Genomic DNA, 27,667 nt, shown 5'->3' with positions numbered 1-27,667 from the left:
TGTGGAGCCATCGCAGAAAGCCCCTACTAGGGCAATGCTGAGCAGAAATACAGGATCAGAGGCATCACAGAGAGTCCCCACAAGGGCAGTGCCTAGTGGAGCCTTGGGAGTGGGATCACTCCTGAGACCCCAGAACTGATGCTACTAGCTTGCAGCATCAGCCTGGGAAAGTTGCAGGCGTGAGACTGCAATCCCCTGAGAGCTGCTGGGTGGACTGAGCCCCAAAGTCATAGGACTTTGTCATAGATGTGGGGCTGCCTAAGGCCTTGAGTGTCCAACTCCTGCCCCAGTGTTCCCAAAAGGTGGGATGTAGAGTCAAGATAGATAATTCTGGAGCATTAAGACTTAATGTTGATTTCTCTGTTGGGCTTTGGACTTATTTGCGACCACTTACCCCTTTCTTCTGGCCTATTCCTCCCTTTTGGAATGGGAATATCTACTTTATGCCTGCTCCACTATTGTATTTTGGAAGCACATAACTTGTTAATTTCACAGCCCCACAGCTGGAGAGAAATTTGCTTTTAGTCTCACCCGTATCTGATTTAGATGTCTCTGGATTTTGGAGTTAATGCTGGAATGAGTTAAGGCTTTTGAGACTATTGTAATGGAATGAATATATTTTGTATCATAAGGACATGATTTTGTAGGGGAGGAGCAGAATGCTATGGTGTGAATGTGTACTCCAAAGTTCATGTGTTGGAAACAGTCCCCAGTGAAACAGTGTTGGGAGGTGAGACCTAATAAAAAGTGATTAGGTCATGAGGGCTCTGCCCTCACAAATGAATTTATATCATTATCATGGGAGTGGGTCATTAAAAAAGCAAGTTTGGGCCAGATGCAGTGGCTCACACCTGTAATCCCAGCACTTTGGGAGCCTGAGGCAGGTGGATCACCTGAGGTTGGGAGTTCGAGACCAGCCTGACCAACATGGAGAAACCACGTCTCTACTAAAAATACAAAATTAGTCAGGCATGGTGGCGCATGCCTATAATCCCAGCTACTCAGGAGACTGAGGCAGGAGAATCGCTTGAACCCGGGAGGCGGAGGTTGTGGTGAGCCGAGATCACGCCATTGCACTCCAGCCTGGGCAACAAGAGCGAAACTCCACCTCAAAAAAAAAAAAAAAAAAAAAAAAAAAAGCAAGTTCGGTCCTCTCTTGCTCTTGCACTATCTTCCCTTCTGCTTTCCTTTCACCATGGGATGATGCAGCATGAAGGCCCTTACCAGATGCTAGTGCCATGCTCTTGGACCTCTCAGTTTCTGGAACTATAAGCCAAGTAAATTTCTGTTCATTATAAATCACCTGTTCTGTTGCATTGTCTTATAGCAACATAAAATGGACTATGATTAAGTTAGATGATTAAAAAACTTAAAATGATAGGATATTCTAGTTGGAAAGGACCTTAAAGAGATTTAGATAAGTGGTTTCCAAACATGATTATGAATCAGAATCACAAAGAGTTTTTTAAAAATGAGACTTATTTTGAGCCCTACTCCTATTCCTTCTATATCTGAATCTCTCTAAGCTTGACTGTATGTATAAAAAGGTCCTTGGGAGATTCAGTGAAGTAAGCTTGATCCTCGTTATCAGATCAGCGTTTGGAAACTGTTGACGTAGTTTGAATTCTTCACTTTGCAGATGAAGAAATGAAGATCTAGTTCACATACCTAGTTAACAGCAAAGCTATGTCCAGAACACAGTTCTCCTGATCATTAGCCCATCATTATTATTTTTTTACATTGATTCGTCTTCTGTATCATTTATTTAGGTAACTAACAAGCATTTATTTAGTATTCTTTGGAGTAGGTGATATTTCCTTTGGAGGAGGCCATATAATATAATAGTTGAGAGTACAGCTCTGGTGCTAGAATGTCTGAGTTCGTGTCTGGCTTTGTCATTTTCTATTTTTTTGTAATTTGGGACAAACTCTTTACCACAGTTTCCTCATTTGTAAAATGAGAATAGTAATTACAGAAGTTGACACAATATTTTCTGAGGTACTTTTTATGATTTCAAAAGGTCCGTTTCTGTAATCTAGACTGTCCAAAATTTGTCAGTTAAGATTAGGCTTGGTGAATTAGCCTATTAAAAAATAAAGAAACAAAGTGGGACCTCATACAAGATAGATGGTTATTGCTTTCTCCCATTAAAGGAATCCAGAAGTAGGCAATGTAGGGTTGATGATGGCTTCATGATTATTAAAAAACCCAAGGTTCACCTTTCTTGCTGTTCTGGCATCTTTGGTGTTCCACTTTATGATCCAAGATGACTGCTTATGCCCCAGCAATCATGTTGCAGTCTAGCCAGCAGGGAAGAGAAAGGGGGAGAAGAAAGATTGTCTTTTATTCCAGGAGGACTCCTTCCAGAAGTTGCAAACAAAATGTGTGTATAATTTCATAGGCTAGACCTCAGTCATATGACAAAGGTGTCTGTAAATGTCTCTGGGTGGTCATGATCTAGATAAGAATTGAGGAGTTTATTACATAGAAAGAAAGGGAGAGTGGATATTGGCATCTGCCCTACCACAATAACAACATGAATTTTCTTGGCTCTTATTGAATTAATTAGGTTATACAGATTAAAAGGAACCAGAATCTGTGTTAACCTTAGGGAGATTTCACATTGAGGACTCCATCAATCCATTTGGTACAAGAATGTACCCAGGAGCAGTTTGTTCAGCAAAACATGGTCACCTCTTCATTATAACTCATTAAACATTTTTGCATGGGAGCAGCAACTTTTCAGTAGACTTGGTTTATCAGTTATCTTTCCTAATTGAGTTTTTTTTTTAGCTTCCAAGGGAGGTAAAAAGGTAAAAATAAAGGATAGTTTGTCTTTAATCACCTAGTAGTACGAAGACTTACAGTAGACATTTACCAAATGGTAGTTGATTTATTACTGTAAGTATTTGATTAGATCATCCTCAAAGTCCTTTAGAGTTTAAAAATGGCTATTACATTCCAGGCTTGAATTATTTTGGTAGTGAATGGTAACTTTGACAGTTTTTTGCTTTGTTTTAAATATGAACCTCTGTTATTATTTTAAAATTCTAGTTCTCAATTTTGAACCGTATGGACTCTCCTTTTCTTCATCTGGCTTCACTGGACGACAGTCTCCTGCTGGCATTTCTCTCGGTTCAGATATATCTGGGAATAGTGCTGAGACAGGACTGAAAGAGTAAGTTCATTTCTTGTTAAAATGGAGGTTATGGGAGTGCTTGAATGTCTTTTAGCATTCCATTTGCCCTCTGCTCCTACCTCATATCATCATGGTCATTATTTGCTTATTTTAGGATAACTTTCAAGAAGTCTATTGTTTCAGTGGTTTTCACATAATTTTCTTTTCTTTTTTTTTATTATACTTTCAGTTCTAGAGTACATGTTCACAACGTGCAGGTTTGTTACACATGTACACATGTGTGCCATGTTGGTGTGCCTCACCCATTAACTCGTCATTTACATTAGGTATATCTCCTAATGCTATCCCTTCCCCCTCCCCCCACCCCACAACAGGCCCTGGTGTGTGATGTTCCCCTTTCTGTGTCCATGTGTTCTCATTGTTCAGTTCCCACCTATGAGTGAGAACATGCGGTGTTTGGTTTTTTGTCCTTGAGATAGTTTGCTGAGAATAATGGTTTCCAGCTTCATCCATGTCCCTACAAAGGACATGAACTCATCCTTTTTTATGGCTGCATAGTATTCCATGGTGTATATGTGCCACATTTTCTTAATCCAGTCTATCATTGTTGGACATTTGGGTTGGTTCCAAGTCTTTGCTATTGTGAATGGTGCCGCAGTAAACATATGTGTGCATGTGTCTTTATAGCAGCATGATTTATACTCCTTTGGGTATATACCCAGTAATGGGATTGCTGGGTCAAATGGTATTTCTAGTTCTAGATCCCTGAGGAATCGCCACACCAACTTCCACAATGGTTGAACTAGTTTACAGTCCCACCAACAGTGTAAAAGTGTTCCTATTTCTCCACGTCCTCTCCAGCACCTGTTGTTTCCTGACTTTTTAATGGTGGCCATTCTAACTGGTGTGAGATGGTATCTCATTGTGGTTTTGATTTGCATTCCTCTGATAGCCAGTGATGATGAGCATTTTTTCATGTGATTTTTGGCTGCATAAATGTCTTCTTTTGAGAAGTGTCTGTTCATATCCTTTGCCCACTTTTTGATGGGGTTGTTTTTTTCTTGTAAATTTGTTTGAGTTCATTGTAGATTCTGGATATTAGCCCTTTGTCAGATGAGTAGGTTGCAAAAATTTTTTCCCATTCTGTTGCCTGTTCACTCTGATGGTAGTTTCTTTTGCTGTGTAGAAGCTCTTTAGTTTAATTAGATCCCATTTGTCAATTTTGGCTTTTGTTGCCATTGCTTTTGGTGTTTTAGACATGAAGTCTTTGCCCATGCCTATGTCCTGAATGGTATTGCCTAGGTTTTCTTCTAGGATTTTTATGGTTTTAGGCCTAACATGTAAGTCTTTAATCTGCCGGGCGTGGTGGCTCACGCTTGTAATCCCAGCACTTTGGGAGGCCGAGGCGGGCGGATCACGAGGTCAGGAGATCGAGACCACAGTGAAACCCTGTCTGTACTAAAAATACAAAAAATTAGCCAGGCATAGTGGTGGGCGCCTGTAGTCCCAGCTACTCGGAGAAGCTGAGGCAGGAGAATGGCGTGAACCTGGGAGGTGGAGCTTGCAGTGAGCCGAGATTGTGCCAGTGCACTCCAGCCTGGGCGACAGAGCTAGACTCCATCTCAAAAAAAAAAAAAAAAAGTCTTTAATCCATCTTGAATTAATTTTTGTATAAGGTGTAAGGAAGGGATCCAATTTCAGCTTTCTACATATGGCTAGTCAGTTTTCTCAGCACCATTTATTAAATAGAGAATGCTTTCCCCATTTCTTGTTTTCGTCAGGTTTGTCAAAGATCAGATGGTTGTAGATGTGTGGTATTATTTCTGAGGGCTCTGTTCTGTTCCATTGGTCTATATCTCTGTTGTGGTACCGGTACCATGCTGTTTTGGTTACTGTAGCCTTGTAGTGTAGTTTGAAGTCAGGTAGCGTGATGCCTCCAGCTTTGTTCTTTTGGCTTAGGATTGACTTGGCAATGCGGGCTCTCTGTTGGTTCCATATGAACTTTAAAGTAGTTTTTTCCAATTTTGTGAAGAAAGTCACTGGTAGCTTGATGGGGATGGCATTGAATCTATAAATTACCTTGGGCAGTATGGCCATTTTCACAATATTGATTCTTCCTATCCATGAGCATGGAATGTTCTTCCATTTGTTTGTGTCCTCTTTTATTTCTTTTTTTTTTTTTTATACTTTAAGTTTTAGGGTGCATGTGCACAATGTGCAGGTTTGTTACATATGTATACATGTGCCATGTTGGTGTGCTGCACCCATTAACTCATCATTTAGCATTAGGCGTATCTCCTAATGCTATCCCTCCCCCCTCCCCCCACCCCACAACAGTCCCCGGTGTGTGATGTTCCCCTTCCTGTGTCCATGTGTTCTCATTGTTCAATTCCCACCTATGAGTGAGAACATGCGGTGTTTGGTCTTTTATCCTTGCGATAGTTTGCTGAGAATGATGGTTCATCCATGTCCCTACAAAGGACATGAACTTATCATTTTTTATGGCTGCATAGTATTCCATGGTGTATATGTGCCACATTTTCTTAATCCAGTCTATCGTTGTTGGACATTTGGGTTGGTTCCAAGTCTTTGCTATTGTGAATAGTGCCGCAGTAAACATACGTGTGCATGTGTCTTTATAGCAGCATGATTTATAATCCTTTGGGTATATACCCAGTAATGGGATTGCTGGGTCAAATGGTATTTCTAGTTCTAGATCCCTGAGGAATCGCCACACCGACTTCCACAATGGTTGAACTAGTTTACAGTCCCACCAACAGTGTAAAAGTGTTCCTATTTCTCCACATCCTCTCCAGCACCTGTTGTTTCCTGACTTTTTAATGATTGCCATTCTAACTGGTGTGAGATGGTATCTCATTGTGGTTTTGGTTTGCATTCCTCTGATAGCCAGTGATGATGAGCATTTTTTCATGTGATTTTTGGCTGCATAAATGTCTTCTTTTGAGAAGTGTCTGTTCATATCCTTCACCCACTTTTTGATGGGGTTTTTTTTTCTTGTAAATTTGTTTGAGTTCATTGTAGATTCTGGATATTAGCCCTTTGTCAGATGAGTAGGTTGCAAAAATTTTCTCCCATTCTGTAGGTTGCCTGTTCACTCTGATGGTAGTTTCTTTTGCTGTGCAGAAGCTCTTTAGTTTAATTAGATCCCATTTGTCAATTTTGGCTTTTGTTGCCATTGCTTTTGGTGTTTTAGACATGAAGTCCTTGCCCATGCCTATGTCCTGAATGGTATTGCCTACGTTTCCTTCTAGGGTTTTTATGGTTTTAGGTCTAACATGTAAGCCTTTAATCCGTCTTGAATTAATTTTTGTATAAGGTGTAAGGAAAGGATCCAGTTTCAGCTTTCTACATATGGCTAGTCAGTTTTCCCAGCACCATTTATTAAATAGGGAATCCTTTCCCCATTTCTTGTTTTTGTAGGTTTGTCAAAGATCAGATGGTTGTAGATATGTGGTGTTATTTCTGAGGGCTCTGTTCTGTTTCATTGGTCTATATCTCTGTTTTGGCACTGGTACCATGCTGTTTTGGTTACTGTAGCCTTGTAGTGTAGTTTGAAGTCAGGTAGTGTGATGCCTCCAGCTTTGTTCTTTTGGCTTAGGATTGACTTGGCAATGTGGGCTCTTTTTTGGTTCCATATGAACTTTAAAGTAATTTTTTCCAATTCTGTGAAGAAAGTCATTGGTAGCTTGATGGGGATGGCATTGAATCTATAAATTACCTTGGGCAGTATGGCCATTTTCATGATATTGATTCTTCCAACCCATGAGCATGGAATGTTCTTCCATTTGTTTGTATCCTCTTTTATTTCTTTGAGCAGTGGTTTGTAGTTCTCCTTGAAGAGGTCCTTTGCATTCCTTGTAAGTTGGATTCCTAGGTATTTTATTCTCTTTGAAGCAATTGTGAATGGGAGTTCACTCATGATTTGGCTCTCTGTTTGTCTGTTATTGGTGTGTAAGAATGCTTGTGATTTTTGCACATTGATTTTGTATGCTGAGACTTTGCTGAAGTTGCTTATCAGCTGAAGGAGATTTTGGGCTGAGACAATGGGATTTTCTAGATATACAATCATGTCATCTGCAAACAGGGACAATTTGACTTCCTCTTTTCCTGAGTGAATACCCTTTATTTCTTTCTCCTGCCTGATTGCCCTGGCCAGAACTTCCAACACTATGTGGAATAGGAGTGGTGAGAAAGGGCATCCCTGTCTTGTGCCAGTTTTCAAAGGGAATGCTTCCAGTTTTTGCCCAGTCAGTATGATATTGGCTGTGGGTTTGTCATAAATAGCTCTTATTATTTTGAGATACGTCCCATCAATACCTAATTTATTGAGAGTTTTTAGCATGAAGGGTTGTTGAATTTTGTCAAAGGCCTTTTCTGCATCTATTGAGATAATCATGTGGTTTTTGTCTTTGGTTCTGGTTATATGCTGTATTATGTTTATTGATTTCCATATGTTGAACCAGCCTTGCATCCCAGGGATGAAGCCCACCTGATCATGGTGGATAATCTTTTTGATGTGCTGCTGGATTCGGTTTGCCAGTATTTTATTGAGGATTTTTGCATCGATATTCATCAGGAATATTGGTCTAAAATTCTCTTTTTTTGTTGTGTCTCTGCCAGGCTTTGGTATCAGGATGATGCTGGCCTCATAAAATGAGTTAGGGAGGGTTCCTTCTTTTTCTATTGATTGCAATAGTTTCAGAAGGAATGGTACTAGCTCCTCCTTGTACCTCTGGTAGAATTCAGCTGTGAATCTGTCTGGTCCTGGACTTTTTTTGGTTAAGAGGCTATTAATTATTGCCCCAATTTCAGAGCCTGTTATTGGTTTACTCAGGGATTCAACTTCTTCCTGGTTTAGTCTTTGGAGGCTGTATGTGTCCGGGAATTTATCCATTTCTTCTAGATTTTCTAGTTTATTTGCGTAGAGGTGTTTATAGTATTCTCTGATGGTAGTTTGTATTTCTGTGGGATCGGTGGTGATATCCCCTTTATCATTTTTTATTGCGTCTATTTGATTCTTCTCTTTTCTTCTTTATTAGTCTTGCTAGCGGTCTATCAATTTTGTTGATCTTTTCAAAAAGCAGCTCCTGGATTCACTGATTTTTTGAAGGGTTTTTTGTGTCTCTATCTCCTTCAGTTCTGCTCTGATCTTAGTTATTTCTTGCCTTCTGCTAGCTTTTGAATGTGTTTGCTCTTGCTTCTCTAGTTCTTTTAATTGTGATGTTAGGGTGTCAGTTTTAGATCTTTCCTGCTTTCTCTTGTGGGCATTTAGTCTATAAATTTCCCTCTACACACTGCTTTAAATGTGTCCCAGAGATTCTGGTATGTTGTGTCTTTGTTCTCATTGGTTTCAAAGAACATCTTTATTTCTGCCTTCATTTCGTTATGTACCCAGTAGTTATTCAGGAGCAGGTTGTTCAGTTTCCACGTAGTTGAGCGGTTTTGAGTGAGTTTCTTAATGCTGAGTTCTAGTTTGATTGCACTGTGGTCTGAGAGACAGTTTGTTATAATGTCTGTTCTTTTACATTTGCTGAGGAGTGCTTTACTTCCAACTAGGTTTTCACAGAATTTTCAAAGGGAGAGACACATTTGTGACAATGTGTTTTAATATAATGGTTTAGAAAGGTTTTTAAAAGCTAAATTGTATGGGCTGTTGTTTCAGTGGTTTCTACTTATTGCTATTAAGGTATTTATATTGTACAGTATGTTCTTTAAGAGCTTACCTACCTTCCAAGACAGCACAAAATGTGTACAAGCTTTATACGTAGTAATAATATGTGTTATTGCTACATATTATATATATATATTTAGAAGCATATTAGAATTTATACATCCAGGTTGATGTTTAACATATCATTCTGCATTCCTCATTCTTCTGATAAATACAGCTTGTAACCATCTCATTGGAACATTGACAGATATAGAGGTGAACATAAAATAAGGTGATTGATTTCACCTGAGGAAGCCATATAGTTGGTCACTCAGTTAAGGCATATACAGATGCCCTTCAACTTATGATGGGGTTACATTCTGATAAATCCATTATAAGTTGAAAATATCATAAGTCAGAAGTGATCTACCAAACACCAGATCTATGTCTAGAACTCAGTTCTGCTGATCATTGGCCCATTATTGTTTATTATTTTATTTTATTATTATTATTTTTTTGAGACACAGTTTCACTCTCATTGCCTAGGCTGGAGTGCAGTGGCACGATCTCGGCTCACTGCAACCTCCGCCTTCTGGGCTCAGGCGATTCTCCTGCCTCAGCCTCCCGAGTAACTGGGATTACAGGCTCCCACCACCACACCCGGCTAATTTTTTGTATTTTTAGTAGAGATGGGTTTCACCATGTTGGCCAGGCTGGTCTCAAACTACTGGCCTCAAGTGATCCACCCACCTCGGCCTCCCAAAGTGCTGGGATTACAAGTATGAGCCACCGTGCCCAGCCTATTTATTATTTTATTAGCTCATTATTATTTCTGCATTGCAAGAGAATATCCTATCACATATTGCTAGCCTGGGAAAAGATAAAAGTTCAAAATTTGAAGTATGGTTTCTACTGAACTCTATTGCTTTCACACCATTGTAAAGCCAAAAAATCATTAAATTGAACTATTGTAAGTCAGGGACCATCCGTAGTCACCTATGGAAGCTGTATACTTTGCTCAAAATGCTTTCAGAGTTTCTTTCCAGCCACCTTGAAAATTGGTGAGCATTTGTTAAGATGTCTTATTTGGAGCTGAATTTCATCCTTGTTAGGTATATTTTGATTTTGGAAACATAATTAGTTACCTTTAGAAACATAATTAAGTGAATAAAATGAGATGACATTTGTAAGTACATAGTACAGCCCAGCTCATAGTAAATGATTGATAAATGGTAGTTGCTGTTATTAATAATGATTGTCATTACCATCATTGTCTTCGTTGTCTTCATTACCCAAGAGGTGAGTTTACCAGATAATATTCATGATCCATCTGAATAATTTTGGTCAGTATTCTGATGCGGCAATAAAGTAAGGCAATGGCTTTCTTGTTTGGGAAGAAGCTGCATCTAACAGAGTTAAAAATGTTTTAAGTAATGGCCGCATTGTTGGAATAAATGTGATAAAATTTCAAAAGTGACAACTTTAAAGGATGACATTTGAATTTTGAGTTCTTCTGTATTTATTAAGAAATCAGTCATTTTATGTTCATCCTTACATTTGTCAGTTGTTCAATGAAATGGTTACAAGTGTTTATCAGAAGAAAGATACTAATAATAGATCATGAGGAATGTAGAATATGTTGAATGAAATGGCATGAGTTCAAATTCTTTTTCTTATCTTTTTTTTTTTTTTCTGCTCTGTTAACCTCCTTATTTTCTTTCCCAGATGTTTAATTTTGGTACTCCAAGCATGGGGAGCAGATATTGTTTGTGGGCATTCGATGATGGAGGTGACAGCAATTAAGTATCCCAAACAGGGACCAAAGGGACAAGGGAAAGAGATAGGAACCCTTCAAACCCAGGGAGGAACTTACACACTTTTACCTCTACAACAGGTGACAGCATCTGCTACTATAGTACTGAACTAGGTTCTGGGGGATGTGACAGGGCCTTGTAAATGCTGTACATATACATCTACTACCCTCAGAGAAATGACATTTGGCAAAACTGCTAAGGAATTACATAATATATGCTGCATTATTGTGAAATGGAAGATAAGGGATGAATTCAAAATTTGTTTCCAAAGAGGACCTCAGCTCACACATTCTTTCAGGAACATAGTAATTGGCAAGGTGAATCATCTTAGAGGGAAGACAATTGCTCTTTTACAGTCCCTGGCAACCTGAGAATAAAGTGGTAGCAAATCTAATTTATAATTTCTTGCCTGGCAGCACCCTGTCTCAAATGGGAATTCCTAGAGCTGAGTTAAAGTACATCCCTAGTCTTTTGAAGGTTCATTACTTGGTCAGAATTTACATCTATGTTTGAATGGTCTGAATAAAAACAATACAAGGGCACACCATAGAAAACCATGTATTATATAATAGTATTGTCAAAATCCGGGCAAAGATGACTCATGTTTAAAAATATTCTTTTTCTAATGTTTCATTTAATTAAGAAGCATATTTTTTATATGAAATGGCCTTATGTTGCTTTCTTATGTATTTTCCCATTTTTTATTATTTATTTAATTTATTATTATTATTATTATTTGAGACAAGTCTCGTTCTGTCACCCAGACTGGAGTGCAGTGACGTGATCTTGGCTCACTGCATCCTCCACTTCCTGGGTTCTAGTGGGTTCTCCCGGGTTCTCATGCCTCAGTCTTTGAATGTGGAGTACACATTCAAAGCCAAGATTACAGATGCCTGCCACCATGCCCTGCTAATTTTTATGTTTTTAGTAGAGGCAGAGTTTCGCCAAGTTGGCCAGGCTGGTTATGAAATCCTGGGCTCAAGTGATCCACCTGCCTCAGCGTCAGTGCTGGCATTACAGATGTGAGCTACTGCACCTGGCCATATTTTCCCACTTTTTAGATGGTCTGTATGTATGTGTAACAGAATATTTGTGTCGATCATTAGTATGTATGCAGATGAAATAAATAAGAAAAGTCTTTAAAATAGTTTGAGGCTCCTTTTAGACTCCTTTTGTACCTCCTGCCCCTTTTTGCCAGTTGTGGATTGAGTTCCCTGGGAAGCACATTCTGTGATGGCATTTCGTATGCAGAATAATTAGGAGTGTCATTGGGATCAACATCTATAGAAGGAAGGAAAAAGAAGCAGGTTTGGGCAGAAGTCAAGATGTGATGCATTGCCAGTGACAACCTCTGCTGACCCCATGGTGAGCTCTGGAGCTGGAATGACCCTTCAGAGTTGTGCTGAGTTGGACCGAGATGGTTGGCAAGGACTTTATACTTCCATTCATCCATCACTGGATGTAGGCTGCCTTGGAGGGGGCGTGATCTTGCGTGAAGTAGCTCTCTGCAGCTCAGGCAGTCCCTGAAGGGGCTGAGAGATGACAGCACTCCCAACAGCTGGTCAACAGTCCTTCATTGAAGAGGGATCCAGATGGAGCAGCCCATTGTCCTCCACATCTGCCTTTTGTTGTTGTTGTTAAACTACTATTTAAATCATTGATTAGTAAAATTTAGGGGCTTGTTTTCATTTTTTTTTGTAAATAAAGGTAATATTTTGGTTAAAGGGAGTATACAGATACTATAATACTATTGTGGGTATTCATGAATTCCCCAGAGGTACTTCTTTTGAGAATTATATCCTAGAAATGGTAGGGGTTATTTTAGTGGTTCCCATGACCACTTGGGATCTGCTTATGGCAAGTACAACCCGTTTTTGTCTAAGAGGTTTGTTGTGTAACTTTTTTTTTTTTTCTTTAGAAAACTCTTTTAGAACCTGGAGGAAGAAAGGGGGAAATGAAGATATTTGTAAAGGGATACTCAGCAGTAAAAATCATTGAGAAGGAATGAACCAATTCCCTTTAGAGCATTTTTTATTAACATTCAAATTTTCCTTTAGCTACTTACTTCTTAATAGCATTAATTCTTCACTCAATATGAAGTGTAATTACCTGTTTTTGTTTAGTTTTGGGCTCAAAATCACATTGATCATGATTCCAACAATTTCAATACTAATAATAATTGGTAGAAATATTTCTGAGTCTTCCTTTTTGTTCATTTCATGATCAACTCATCTTGTAGTAGAAATGATTTTTTAAAAATGCCATTTTGGACCATGAGAGAGATGCTTAAATGAGTCAAGTGCCAAGGACACATAGTTCTTTTTTTTTTTTTTTTTTAACTCCAGTGTTACTGAGATATAATTGCCAAATAAACATTTTATATACAAAACATTTTTTATACAAATATATACATACATATATATTTAACTCAATATGAGTTAAACTGTGCAGGTCCACTTAATACACAGATTTCTTCAAAAAATATATTGGAAAAAGTTTTTCAGACTTGAGACAATTTGAAAAAACTTTCCAACAAACCATTTACTCTAGGAATATCAAAAAATTAAGGCTGGGCGCGGTGGCTCACGCTTGTAATCCCAGCACTTTGGGAGGCCGAGGTGGGCGGATCACGAGGTCAGGAGATTGAGACCACGGTGAAACCCCGTCTCTACTAAAAATACAAAAAATTAGCCGGGTGTGGTGGCGGGCGCCTGTAGTCCCAGCTACTCGGAGAGGCTGAGGCAGGAGAATGGCATGAACCCGGGAGGCGGAGCTTGCAGTGAGCCGAGATTGCGCCACTGCACTCCAGCCTGGGCGACAGAGCAAGACTCCGTCTCAAAAAAAAAAAAAAAAAAATTAAGAAGCAATAAGATTGTCAGGAATACATAAAATATATATAGATACTAGTCTATGTATTAATTGACTGTTTATGTAAGGCTTCCAGTCAACAGTAGGCTATTAGTAGTTAAGTTTTGGAGGAGTCAAAAGTTACGTGTGGATTTTTGACAGCACAAGGAGTCAGTGCCCCAACCCTCTCCATTTTTCAGGGGTCATTGGTGTGTGTTTAAGGCATGCTGTGTGATGTTTTGATATACATTGTGAAATGATTATCACAATCAAACTAATTAATGGACACATAGCTCTTATATGAGAATAATAGAGATGATCCTTGGCTATTTTAGCCCACGCTTATTAGTCACTCCAGATTCACAACTGCAACTTTTGTGATAACATTAGGATTCTAAATTTGGCCCTGAACTTACTGCCTAGATGCCTTGTTTAGGCTTTTTGGGTAGGACACCTGGCTCCTAAACAATATTTTAATTCTTTTTCAACTCAGGTGTAAAAATTTGTCAGCCTCAGGCTTTTTCCCAAAATCTTACTTTTTTCTTTTTTAGATAAAACCATTGCATTTTGATAAAAGTACACTTAATAATAGTTGAAAATGTCGCTATGTGCATAGTGAGAAAAACCTTTTGGATTAAAGTAAATTTATGGGGAGCATGTATTCAGGGCAACTTGAATTTATGTTTCCTGGGTTGTAAAACTAAAGAAAAAATAAAATGTAAATTTATACATAGGAGTACATTTGAATGATGTTTTTGCTTTTAACAGGATTTTACTTAATGAATTTATATAGGTTTAATTCCTTCATATTGCTAAGAAATTTGAATCATTTCTCATCTTTAACCCATCAGAATTAAAGGTGTTTTTGTAAAGTCAATGGAGGAAATAAACTGATGTACAGTAGTTCCATTATTGTATAACTTAAGCAATTAAGTAAAAATTAAATGCTCTGAAATTTTTAACTAAGTCTGGAGTTCTGCAGCCTTAAATCAAATCCTTTGACTGGACGGTAGAGGGTTGTTGGCTATAACTAAAATCTAGAGATCGAGGTTTTTCTTCTGGTATATAGAATATAATGTGACAGTTGTTTTTAAAAGGCCATGGGCATTGATATGTTTTGAAAGAATGCCTCAAGAAAGTAACTATTAGCAGTTATTTAAGTTGACTTGATTTTATTATCAACCTCCTTAGGACAAATAGCTTGAAGCTGGAAGGTATAAAGAAATTGTGGGGGAAAGAAGGCTATCTTCCCAAGAAGGAAAGCAAAACTGGTGACGAAAGTGGAGCTCTGCCTATTCCTCAAGAGAGTATAATGGAGAATGCAGATCAAGCTATAACTAAAAAGGATCAATCTCAAGTTCTTACCCAATCTAAAGAGGAGAAAGAAAAGCAGCTGCTGGCATCATCATTATTTGTTGGTCTAGGATCAGAAAGTACAATCAACCTGGTAAGTAATCGGTTCTATTCCTCTAAGAATCTTTGTCGTCTGTTTGTACAAAAAAAAACTGGCTCTGTAAAAGCTCCTGGCTGTCATCTATATGTATAGTGAAAAGTGGCTTCCCCAGTTCTTACTCACCATCATTTCCCAGCTCCAGAACCACTAATGACACACCTTTTTATATTCCTGAAAGAGAAAATGCAGTTGGCTCAACTTGAGTCAGGTGTTCTCTGTAGCCCAGTCATTGGACAAGGGTCAGGCTCCAAATAAGGTTACAGGTATGACCACGGCCACTCTCACTCCTTCCTTTGCGAGGCAAGGGAACACTTGAACCATCACTCCTCTTACATAGATTCACAGACCATTCTTCAGAAAGTTTAGACCAACGATGTCAAGTTTGCCATTCTATCTCCTGAATGTGTGGCAAACATCACTAGTCAGTTATTGAATTCTTTCCTGCTGAGTGTTCCAGTCAGCTACTGCCAGTTAATTCCTGAGGTAAAACCAGTTTTTCTTTCTGCTTACTAACTTACAGGCCATGAAATCATGATTACTATAGATGACTAAAACAGAGGTTGGGTCATCCCTGCATTCAAGAGTAACTTAGGCTTACACAGAAGAACTATGGCAACTCAAAAAATGGCTGTTTCTCACTGTTTTTTAATTTGTTCAGTTCTATACTCTAGTATTCTGAAATCTAACAAGTTTTTTGTTCATGACTGACTTTTTGACCTTATTTCTTTTTTTGATTCCATGTGTTTTTTATGAGAAATAAGATTTAGCTAATAGTTCAAAGTTATATAGCTGTCAGGATTTTAGGGCTTAACATTTTATTTATCTCTGATTCTTTGCTAATTTATTCTTTATAGATAGAACCTTAGCAAATTGTTATATTGCCGATTTGAAATTATAGATGAATGTTTAAAACTCATGACTAGTAGAATGATTTCTTTTTATATTACTATGTTTTATTTTTGCAGCTGGGAAAAGCAGATACTGTCTCTCACAAGTTCAGAAGGAAATCAAAAGTCAAAGAAGCTAAAAGTGGCGAAACAACCAGTACTCATAATATGACCTGTTCTTCCTTTAGTTCTTTGTCAAATGTGGCATATGAAGACGATTATTATTTGAGTACTGTGCACAATAGAGGAGACAAAGAATTAAAGAAATTTTCTCTCAATTCGGAACTTTTGGATTCTGAGTCACTCACAGAACTGCCCTTGGTTGAGAAATTCTCATATTGTAGTCTGTCTACACCTTCATTGTTTGCTAATAACAACATGGAAATTTTTCACCCTCCTCAGTCTACTGCAGCCTCAGTTGCCAAGGAAAGCTCTTTAGCTTCATCTTTTTTGGAAGAAACTACTGAATACATACACTCAAATGCTATGGAAGTCTGTAATAATGAAACCATATCAGTGTCTTCTTATAAAATTTGGAAAGATGATTGTTTATTGATGGTCTGGTCAGTCACTAATAAGAGTGGTTTGAAATTGAAAAGTGCTGACTTAGAAATTTTTCCTGCAGAAAATTTCAAGGTAAAATTTAAAGGTATTATTGTTTTATTTTCAGTGTGTATTTTGTGTTCTCTTTTCCTGTGCTCTTTAAATGTCTCCTTCACTTTTGTCATAAACACTAAAATGAAATTCTCAAATTATTTAGCAAAGTGGAAGATTAAGGAGTAAGGATATTGAAGAATAAATGTGTATACTGTTTACTTCTTTCTCTCACCAATTTATTTTTATATACTGAGTGCTCAGACATCAGTTCTCTTTCTTCCCTAGCTCTGACAGATTGCCATTGTGATTGCTGGAAGTATGTTTAATTGCATTATTGTATGGATGTCCTTGGTGGAGTTATAATGAGATTTAACCAGTATATTTATCTTCCACAAAACTGGCCCAGTTTCTTCTACGAGCTAGAATGTGTTGAATGGGATATTGTCTGGGCCACTGACCAGAGCAAAAATTCCTGATACTAGATGTGCTTTAGAATCACCTGTGGGGCCAGGTGCGGTGGCTTACGCCTGTAATCCCAGCACTTTGGGAGGCTGAGGTGGGTGGATCATGAGGTCAGGAGTTTGAGAGGAGCCTGACCAACATGGTGAAGCCCTGTCTCTACTAAAAATACAAAAATTAGGTGGGTGTGGTGGTGCACACCTGTAATCCCAGCTACTCAGGAGGCTGAGGCAGGAGAATTGCTTGAACCTGGGAGGTGGAGGTTGCAGTGAGCACTCCAGCCTGGGTGACGGAGTGAGACTCCATCTCAAAAAAAAAAAAAAAGAATCACCTGTGGAACTTAAAAAAAACAGACCAAACCCTTCCCAGTTGCTTTAACACTACCACCAGAGCTTGAGGGTAGAGAATGAGAGTAGATGATACCTGTATTTGTATTTATATTTATATTTAAATTCTTTTAAAAATTATTTGAAAACTCCTATCTTTAAAAACCCAGGACCAGCCAGGACATTTACAGAGTTTTAACTGTAATGCCATTTGTTAACATAATTTTGACCTGTGTACAATTATTATTTCATTATCTGTTCTAGTGAATTTTTCTCAAGTGAAGTTGTCAGTCATCTTCATAATGTAGTTTATAAACTTCCCATATTAGTATGATTTGTGCCACTTCAATTAAATAGAAAATTGGTAGTCATATAATTGTCTGTATTGATCCCTTCCTTCTTCAACACTTTCATTACTTTTATTTGCAGGTCACTGAGCAACCTGGATGCTGTTTGCCTGTAATGGAAGCAGAAAGCACCAAAAGCTTTCAATATAGTGTGCAGATAGAAAAACCTTTTACAGAAGGAAATCTTACTGGTTTTATTAGTTATCATATGATGGATACTCATTCTGCTCAGCTGGAATTTTCTGTAAACTTATCACTATTAGATTTCATTAGGTAAATGTTTTGTTAAATGTTAATTCAAGTTGTTAATTCACCAACTATTTTTTAAACCTCTTCTCTGGATGGAGGCACTATGTTGGGTGCTAGGGAGTATAACAGTTAAAAACTACAGACAGTTCCTACCTTAGAGGAATTTCTAGTCTATGGAGGAGACATGGAGCAATTACATAAATACAGATGTAATTATGAATTGTGCTATGAAGAGAAAATAAGTGGTACAATGAGGGATTATAATGAGAGACCGGATTTAGATTGGAGTTGGTTGGTGACCTGGAAAAGCTTGTGAGAAAAAGTATTATTTAAACTAAATAACTCCGAAGATTCTGCATGGCTTTTAAAAATTTCTCTGATTTGTATTTTATTCAATTATTTCATAAAATTTGTTTGTTAAGATTTAGAGAAATGTAAGAAAATTGCTCGACATAGTTATTAAACTTTTATTAAACATGCAGTTTTTACCATTATACTAGGCACTGTGCAGTGTTACCAAAATAATTGAAAACGATATCTTACCTGCTCTAATTTTGTTTTATAAATGTATTGTACTGTTTTTGAACATTAAAAATATGAAGGCTGCCTGAACCCAGAATGCAGAATACCAATGAATATCCCTCTATATTTTTTTAACCTCCACATGTCACTTCTGTTACAATACAATGCTCTCATTTTTGTTCATTCTTTTTTTTTTTTGAAACAGGGTCTTGCTGTGTCACCCAGGCTGGAGTGCAGTGGTACACTATGGCTCACTGTAGCCTCGACCTCCCAGGCTCAATTGATCCTTCCACCTCAGGCCCCTGAGTAGCTGGGACTACAGGAATTTGTCACCATGCCAGCTAATTTTTGTGTTTTTTGTAGAGATAGGGTTTTGCCATGTTGCTCAGGCTAGTCTCAAACTCTTGGGCTCAAGCGATCTGTCTGCCTCGGCCTCCCAAAGTGCCGGGATTAGGGACGAGGGCTACCATGCCCAGCTTTGCCCATTTAAAGTCTTTTAGTAATAACATAACTGTCAGTCTATTAGAGTACTGTATGCCTGTGGTGCTGATAGGATAAAATCCAGCCTTCAAAAAACTTACGTTGTGTGATTGTGGAGGTCTTCTGAACCATTTAAAAAATGTGTTTGTTAAAATTCTTTCTTTCGGTCTAATTTACTTAAGGTGCTAGATCTTTGCATTCATGTTCTTTTTCATAACTTTGATAGAATATCCCATTATCCCCAAATTCAAAGTAAATATGAAAGAAAAGTTCTGTATTATATTTGAATGATTTATGAAATTACTTGGTAAAATCTTACTGGAATGACTGGTAGAAAGAGAGATAACTGAGTGATTTATTGAAATGATATTTTAAATTTAATAATATACCTGCTTTCAGTATTTTCATCAGGTTGGAGGATGATACTAACCATTTTTAGCATATTTGGTTTAAAGACATAAATCTTTTGGGACCCAGATTTACAATGATTATGTTTTATTCTCATGAGGCATTTGAAATTTGTTCGTTTAGAATCGTTTCACTGTTTTTGACATATATCTAATTTTAAAAATTATTTTCAGACCATTAAAAATCTCAAGTGAAGACTTTGGGAAACTCTGGTTATCCTTCACAAATGATGTGAAACAAAATTTAAAAATGTCAGAATCTCAAGCTGCACTTCCTTCTGCACTAAAGACTCTGCAACAGAAACTAAGACTCCATATTATTGAGATTATAGGTTCGTAGAGTTATAAAAAGGCTATTCTGTGTTTATAGGAGCTTTCTTATAATTGGAACACAAATCAACTCTTACAAGTATCAGATTTCTTAGAGCTGTATTTCCTATTGTGACTGTCTTTCAGATTAATGTGTTTTTCAGACTGTATTAATTTTTTATTGGAAAATATACATACATAAAATATACCATTTTAACACTTTTTAAACATATAGTTAAGTGGCATTAAGTATATATACACTGTTGTGCAACTATCACCATCATCTGTCTTCAGAACTTTTTTATCTTCCTCAACTGGAACACTATACCCATTAAACACTAACTCCGCCTTTCCCCTTCCTCTCCACCTCTTGGCAACTACCATTTTACCTCTTGTCTCTGAACTTGACTACTTTAGGTACCTTATATAAGTGGAATCATACAATACTTGTCCTTTTGTATCTGGCTTATTTCACTGAGCATAATATCTTCAAGGTTGATCCATGTTATAGAATGTGTCCGAATTTTAATGTGATACATTTTGTTTATCCATTCATCTGTAAATGGATACTTGGGTTACTTCCACTTTTTGGCTATCGTGAGTAATGCTGGTATGAACAGGGTTATAGAAATACCTGTTTGTGTCCCTGCTTTCAGTTCTTTATTTGGTTACATACCCAGAAGTGGAATTGGTGGATTATATGATAATTATAGATTTAATTTTTTTTTTTTTTTTGAGACAGAGGCTCACTTTGTTGCCCATGCTGGAGTACAGTGGTGCGATCTGAGCTCACTGCAACCTCCACCTTCCATGTTCAAGCTATTCTCATGCCTCAGCCTCCCGAGTAGCTGGGATTACAGGTGTGTAGCACCGTGCTCAGCTATTTTTTTGTATTTTTTAGTAGAGATGGGGTTTCACCATATTGCCCAGGCAGGTCTAGAACTCCTGAGCTTAAGTGATCTGCCCGCCTCAGCCTCTCAAAGTGCTGGGATTACAGGCGTGAACTACTGCGCCTGGCCTAGATTTAATTCTTTGAGAAACCACCATATCATTTTCACAGCAACTGTACCATTTTATATTCCCACCAGCAATGTACCAGGGTTCCAGTTTCTCCACATCTTCATCATCACTTGTTATTATCTGTTTTTTTCTTTAATATTAGCCATCCTAATGGGTATGAAGTATAGTATCTCACTGTGGTTTCAATTTGCAGTCTCCTTAGCGATTAGTGATATTGAGTATCTTTTCATGTGCTTATTAGCCATTTGTATATCTTCTTGGAGAAATGTCTGTTTAAGTCCTTTTGCATTAAATCATTTTTCACTTTTGTTTTGTTGTAGGCAATGAAGGGCTATTGGCCTGTCAGCTGCTCCCATCCATCCCCTGCTTACTGCATTGCCGAGTTCATGCGGATGTATTAGCCCTGTGGTTCAGGTCCTCCTGCTCTACTCTTCCTGACTATTTACTGTATCAGTGTCAAAAGGTGATGGAGGGATGCTAGCAGAAGCCCTTCTAAATTTTACTCCATCAAGATCAATGGTTTACATAGATAAACTTATTTACCAAAGTAAAAAGAACTCATGGTACTTCTAATGAAAATGGGGATTATTACAAGTGTGGTTTATATGTTTTCTTTATGATTCCTGGTCAAGAAAGATCCCCAAAACTGTGTCCCTAACCTTTAACTCAGGATTGTACAGTATGTTTAGTTCCCTCAAAAAGTGACCTAAGCTAATATTATAAACTGCTAATGATTTATATATCACTTAGTGTGTGGAGGGACTGAAAATATTTATTTTGTTATAAATAATTTTATAGCACGTTTACTCTAGTGCTAGCTAATTTGTAATAAAGCCAAGTCTCAGTTTTCTGCATTAAATGGAAGGGAGACATGAAATTGATAATCTCAAACTTAATTCATATTTGGCTTTGGAATGTAGTGTGTGGTTTTTGGTAGGCAAGTCAGTATTTTCGATTATGTTTTGCTTAGATCAGTGTTGAACTAAGTTGGCATAGCACACACTAACAGTTGTAGGAGATCCATGAGCATGCTGGATATTGAGGGGATCCAATCTGTGATATATTTTTTATTATAGATAACTGTTACACATAATTTCAGATAATTTGGCGATAAAATTTGTCTGTTTTCCACTGGATTTATTTTAAAATTCAAAGTAAATCACTCTATTCTTATTTTGAAAACTCAGAGCCATTTTCAAAATATCATATAGAAACAAAACCCATAAGAGCAAACAGTAACAAAGCAAACAGATACAAAAATGACTTTTTAGTTATGACAAATATTTTAGTCGGTTACTACTTAGGTCCTTTTGGCAAATGAAAATTTGTGATTAGAGTATAAATGGCAAAACTATCTTTTCCTGGCCTTTGAATCCACTAGTACTCAATGGATATAGCTGAAGCAGAGACTAAGTATAACATACAGGTTCTTCAGTAAAATATATCATTTTCATGTTATAGTTATGCCTGTGTGGCCTCTGTCAGAACTATTATCAGTAAAAGAGATTAAGCCTATATATGAATGATAGACCAAAACCATGAGGTTGTACATTAACTGAAATAGTATTTTATAAAATCTTATGGTGCTGTGGAAAATATGTATTATTTCACCTTTTCTGACACTTCACCATGGAGACTATTCAGGTAATACAATTTTAAGTCATTGCAGTTAATACTTTGGTTAATTGGTACTGTTAATCACCCAGGTCAGGAATTCTGATTTTAGGTTATCTCATTAATCATGGCTGGTAAAGAAGCTAAGGGGATTCCTCAGAGCTAATAGATTTCATTAGTCATTTGTGTCAAGAGTATTCCTCCCTAAAAACAAAAGCAGTATTTTCTTTCTCAATTAATTTTTAAGTTATTCATTAAAATATGTAACATCTTGATTTTATTCTTTTAAAAACATACAGTGAAACCTTGCTACAAGAGTAATAAGTGACTGGAATTTCTTGCATAATAGATTCCTCCTTTTGAATAGATCAGATTCATCCCCAGGCTCTCAGCAGTGTCATGATGAAATAAGTGTGCTGACTCCAGGGGTGCGGTGGACACTGGTAGCGAGCCTTATCAGCTCCCTCCTTATTCCTACCTCTGTCAGCAGCATCCCTCGCCCCTTACCTAATTCTGCTGTGACTCTGACAGAGAGGAAGTGCCTTCTCACTTTGCAAAGGAATGCATCATGTCACAAAGGAGGTGCTCCAATTTTTTGTGTCCTTACTTCCCTATGTTTGCCTAGTTACTGAGACTAGGTTGAGTGTGGAGCAATAGGTGTAAGATGCTGAGAGCACATGGACAGCTACCAGGGAGATCTGTTGCTTGGTTACAGGGTGTATTCGTGAGTGGTAACTGCAGTTCTCGTGAGAGACATGCTTGGCATACAGAGCTGTCTAATGGGTGGGAGACATGTAATGGTAGATTTAGGGCTGGGAGCATGATTTTGGGTCTGTCCAAAGGAACATGGTGTCACTTTTGTTCTTTCTGACCCACTAAATAAAAAGTAGTGTAACAGGGTTTCTACTGAAATGTTTAGTAGAATGTTTACAGTTTTTATATTTTTATGATTTTAAAAACAAACAATAATGGAAGAATAGATTCTAAGGAACTTCAGGGCAGTATATATTAAACTTCAGAGCAGTATATATAAAACTCATTGAATGTTTTAAGTTGTAAATCAGGTGTCCACCAACCTTTATTTTTGCATTGCAGGAGATGTGACTATAAAGTAGGGAGTTTTTTTTATTTTTTGAGACGGAGTTTCACTCTTGTTGCCCAGGCAAGAGTGTAATGGTGCAATCTCGGCTCACTGCAACCTCTGCCTCCCAGGTTCAAGCGATTCTCCTGCCTCAGCCTCCCTAGTAGCTGGGATTACAGGCATGCACCACTACACCCGGCTAATTTTTTTGTATTTTTAGTAGAGACGGGGTTTCTCCATGTTGGTCAGGCTGGTCTCAAACTCCTGACCTCATGTGATCTGCCCGCCTCAGCCTCCCAAAGTGCTGGGATTACAGGCGTGAGCCACTGTGCCCGGCCAAATTATTTTTGTGGGTAGATTCATTCTCTTTACCTAATAGTCATAATTTAGTCAGTGAAGGGACAACATCTGGGGTAAGAGCTATGGAGGAGATGCTCAGCTTTGTGAGTTTTGTGCCAGGCATCTTTGCTGAAAATGGAGATGGCAACAAGTGTGAATCTGGGGGAATATAAGGGAAGACAGAAAAGCCTTAAGAGTAGATGGAGGAAGAAGGGTACCAGAATAGTCCCTGTGGAGGCAGGCAGATCAGAGCTCAGGGTTTGAAAGTGGGCCTGAGTAAGGGTTCTGCTAGAGAAATTGCAGATGGAAGCTGAGCAGTTACCAACTGCTAATGTGCCAAGTATACCAAGCACAGCATGTGTCCTGTAGAGGAGCATTATTTTAAACAATAGTCTACTATCATCTACCAAAATAATTGTGGTAAAAGTGTAGTATTTTATTTTTTCCTTTTATGTCAGCAATATTTTAAAATATTGATCTGTTTATCTTATATTTTTATGGATAAATGTGGTTATTTGCCTCATGATTGTGAGCCACTGAGAGTGCACTGAACCTATTCACATATCTTTAAGATGTTTTGCTGTGTTAAAATTTTAGGAGAGAAAAATACAAGTGAATATTTAATAGGCATTTATTACTTTATTTTGGAGTTGAATTCTGTCATTTGAAAAAGTTCAGTAATGTAATAAATACAAAGTGATCTGTACTGTTTTTTGGTCTATGTTCTTTATTAACTAAGTAGCTGAATAATAAGTAATATTATTTAAACAATAACTTGGTAGACATCAGCTAAAAAGAGCAGGAGCAATTGGAATGGGATGACAATAATGATTTATTCATTACAGCCCCCAAAGAATCTTGTCTCATTGGTTAAAAGTAAAGATATTGCTATTTCTCTTTCTGTATGATGGTCAGAGAGAACTTTGTGGGCTTCAGACAAGTTATAGCATGGATTGATTCTCAGGATGCCTGTCCATATCTCCTGCTTTCACCTTAGGCTGACCAGAGCATTTAAAGCAGAGCATTGTTTCCATCATGCCTTCCTTTATAGATGTCTGAAGATGCCAGAAACACAGTAAATCAATTAGAAACTTAGTGACCAAAGAATCTGAGTGTGTTGGCCATCTCTGCGTCATGTATCCTAAAACACAAAGCTAGATCAGAAATGGAGTTTAAATCCCACTGATTTGTGTCTCTTGTTGGCTACAGTGTATAAGAAGAAAAAAATCCCTGAGACTTGAAGCTCAAGTCTCAAGTCTTTGGGGCACTGAAGTCAAAAAGGAAGTTTAAATGCACCACACTCACTGTAGTAATTGAAAAGAAGGGAGCTGTTGAAGGGAGGGTTGGCCTGCAGCCCTATGGGCCAGAGTTTTTTTTTTTTTTTTTTTTTTTTGAGACGGAGTCTCGCTCTGTCGCCCAGGCTGGAGTGCAGTGGCGCAATCTCGGCTCACTGCAAGCTCCGCCTCCCGGGTTCACGCCATTCTCCTGCCTCAGCCTCTCCGAGTAGCTGGGACCACAGGCGCCCGCCACCACGCCCGGCTAATTTTTTTGTATTTTTTAGTAGAGACGGGGTTTCACCGTGGTCTCGATCTCCTGACCTCGTGATCCGCCCGCCTCGGCCTCCCAAAGTGCTGGGATTACAAGCGTGAGCCACCGCGCCCGGCCCGGCCAGAGTTAATGATAGTTACTGGTTTAGTGTATGCATAATGGGAGACTGAGCTTTTTGTGCTTAGGAACTCTGTGTGTGTATAGATTTTATTTTTTTGATAGGCTCTTTTTTAAGACTTTTTGAGCAGTTTCAGGTTCAAGCAGAATCGAGAAGAATAGATTTCCCATATACTCCCTCCTCCCACGTACATGCATAGACTCCCCCATTATGAGTATCCCCTACCAAAGTGTTATATTTGTTATAATTCATGAGCCTACCTTGACATACTGTTATCACCAAATGTTTTACATTAGTGTTCACTCATGATGTACATTCTGTGGATTTATACAAATGTATAATGACATGAATTCACTAGTGTAGTATCATACAGTGTGTTCACTGTACTAGAAATCCTCTGTGCTCTGCCTGCTTATCCCTTCCGCCCTCCTGCCCCCAACCCCTGGTAACCACTGATGTTTTTTACTATCTCCATAGTTTTGCTATTTCCAGAATATCATATCATTGGAATCATATAGTAGTAGCCTTTTTAGATTGTTCTTAATATGCATTTAAGTTTCCTCCATATCTTTTCATGGCTAGCTTTTTAGCTTTGAAAAATTCATTGTGTATACCACAGCTTTTTTAATCCATGCACTTACTGAAAGACGTGGTTGCTTCTAAGTTTTGGCAATTATGAATAAAGCTGCTATAAACACTATACAGATTTTTGTGTAGACATGTCTTCAACTCCTTTGGACAAATACCAGGGAGCATGTTTGCTGGATCCTATGTTAAGAGTATGTTTAGTTCTGTGAGAAACTGCCAAATTGTCTTCCAAAGTGGCTGTGCTATTTTGCATTCCTGCCAACAAAGAATGAGAATTCCTGTTACTCCACATCCTTGCCAGCATTTGGTGGTGTCAGGGTTCTGGATTTTGGCCGTTCTAATAGGTGTGTAGTGATATGTCATTTTAATTTGCATTTCCCTGATGACATATGGTGTTGAGCATCTTTTCATATGCTTTGTTGCCATCTGTCTATTTGTGTGTGTGTGTATGTGTGTGTGTGTGTGTGTGTGTGATGCCTGTTAAGGGCTTTAGCCCATTTTTAAATCAAGTTTTCTGATTGTTTGAGTTCTTTCTTATTTTTGGTAATATTCTCTTGTCAGATGTATCTTCTGCAAATATTTTCTTCTGGTCTGTGGTTTATCTTTTCACTCTCTTGATAGTGTCTTTTGCAGAGCAGAGATTTTTAATTTTAGTGAAGTTCAGCTTATTAAATGTTTCTTTCGTGGATTATGCCTTGATGTTATATCTAAAAGTCATTGCTAAACCCAAGGTTATCTAGATTTTTCTCCTATGTTATCTTCTCGGAGTTTTACAGTTTTGCATTTTACTTTTAGGTATGTGATCTATTTTGAGTCAACTTTTGTGCAGGGTGTAAGGTCTGTGTCTAGATTCTTTTTTTTTTTTTTTTTTTGCTTGTGGATGTCCAGTTGTTCCAGCACCATTTCTTGAAAAGAACGTCTTTTCTCCATTATATTACCTTTGCTTCTTTGTCAGTGTGTTACTCTGTTTTTACGTTACTCTAAAGAAATAACTGAGTATTTTATAAAGAAAAGAAGTTTAATTGGCTTATGGTTCTGCAGACTGTACAGGAAGCATAGTGCTGGCATCTGCTTCTGGTGAGGCCTCAGGAAGCTTACAATCATGGTGGAAGGCAAAGGGAGAGCATGTGGTGTCTCATGGTGAGGAAGGGAGCAAGAGAGAGAGGAGGGAGGTCCCAGACTCTCTTAAACAAACAGACCTCATGTGAACTAACTGAGCAAGAACTGACATCACCAAGGGGATGGTGCTAAGCCATTCATGAGGGATCTGCCCCATGATCTAATTACTTCCCACCAGGCCCCACCTCCAACATTGGGAATCACATTTCAATATGAGATTTGGAGGGGACAAGCATCCAAACCATATCAGTCAAATCAGTTGACTGTGTTTATGTGGATCCATTTCTGGGCTCTCTGTTCTCTTCCACTCATGTATTTTTGTCTTTTCTTTTGCCAGTGCTACACTGCCATGATTATTCTAGCTTTATAGTAAGTCTGTAAGTCAGGTAGTGTCAGTCTTCTAACTTTGTTCTCCTTCAATATTATGTTGGCTATTCTGGGTCTTTTGCCTCTTCATATAAAATTTAGAATTAGTTTATAGATATCTACAAAATAACTTGCTGGGTTTTTTATTGGGGTTGCACTGAATCTAAAGTTGGGTAGAAGAGACATCTTTAATCAAAGATACTTTTATTTCTTCCTGCCGAATCAGTGTACCTTTTATTTCCTTTTTTGTCTTGCTAAGTTCACTAAGATTTCTAGTATAATGTTGAAAAGCAGTGGTGAGAGGAGATATTCTTCTCTTCCTCCTGATCTTAATGGGAAAGCTTCTAGTTTTTCACCATTAAGTATG

General features: G+C 38.0%; 1 protein-coding gene across 7 annotated transcripts in view; it reads left to right on the top strand.

The window, feature by feature from the left end:
• Window positions 1-24,267, top strand: part of AP4E1 (adaptor related protein complex 4 subunit epsilon 1) — a 98,674-nt gene extending 74,407 nt beyond the window's left edge. For all 7 annotated transcript variants that reach the window (XM_063639451.1, XM_055279112.2, XM_063639452.1 and 4 more), the window contains 6 exons: window positions 3,055-3,178; window positions 14,663-14,918; window positions 15,890-16,447; window positions 17,623-17,813; window positions 19,373-19,530; window positions 20,848-24,267. In XM_063639451.1, the coding sequence (XP_063495521.1) occupies window positions 3,055-3,178; window positions 14,663-14,918; window positions 15,890-16,447; window positions 17,623-17,813; window positions 19,373-19,530; window positions 20,848-21,008 (1,448 nt within the window). In that variant the 3' untranslated portion in view covers window positions 21,009-24,267. The remainder of the gene's footprint in view (window positions 1-3,054; window positions 3,179-14,662; window positions 14,919-15,889; window positions 16,448-17,622; window positions 17,814-19,372; window positions 19,531-20,847) is intronic.
• Window positions 24,268-27,667: the final 3,400 nt, after the last annotated feature.

The sequence above is a fragment of the Symphalangus syndactylus genome, chromosome 5 (genome assembly GCF_028878055.3).
Source record: "Symphalangus syndactylus isolate Jambi chromosome 5, NHGRI_mSymSyn1-v2.1_pri, whole genome shotgun sequence".
NCBI classification, from domain to species: Eukaryota; Metazoa; Chordata; class Mammalia; order Primates; family Hylobatidae; genus Symphalangus; species Symphalangus syndactylus.
This window is presented reverse-complemented; position numbering and strand designations above follow the sequence as displayed.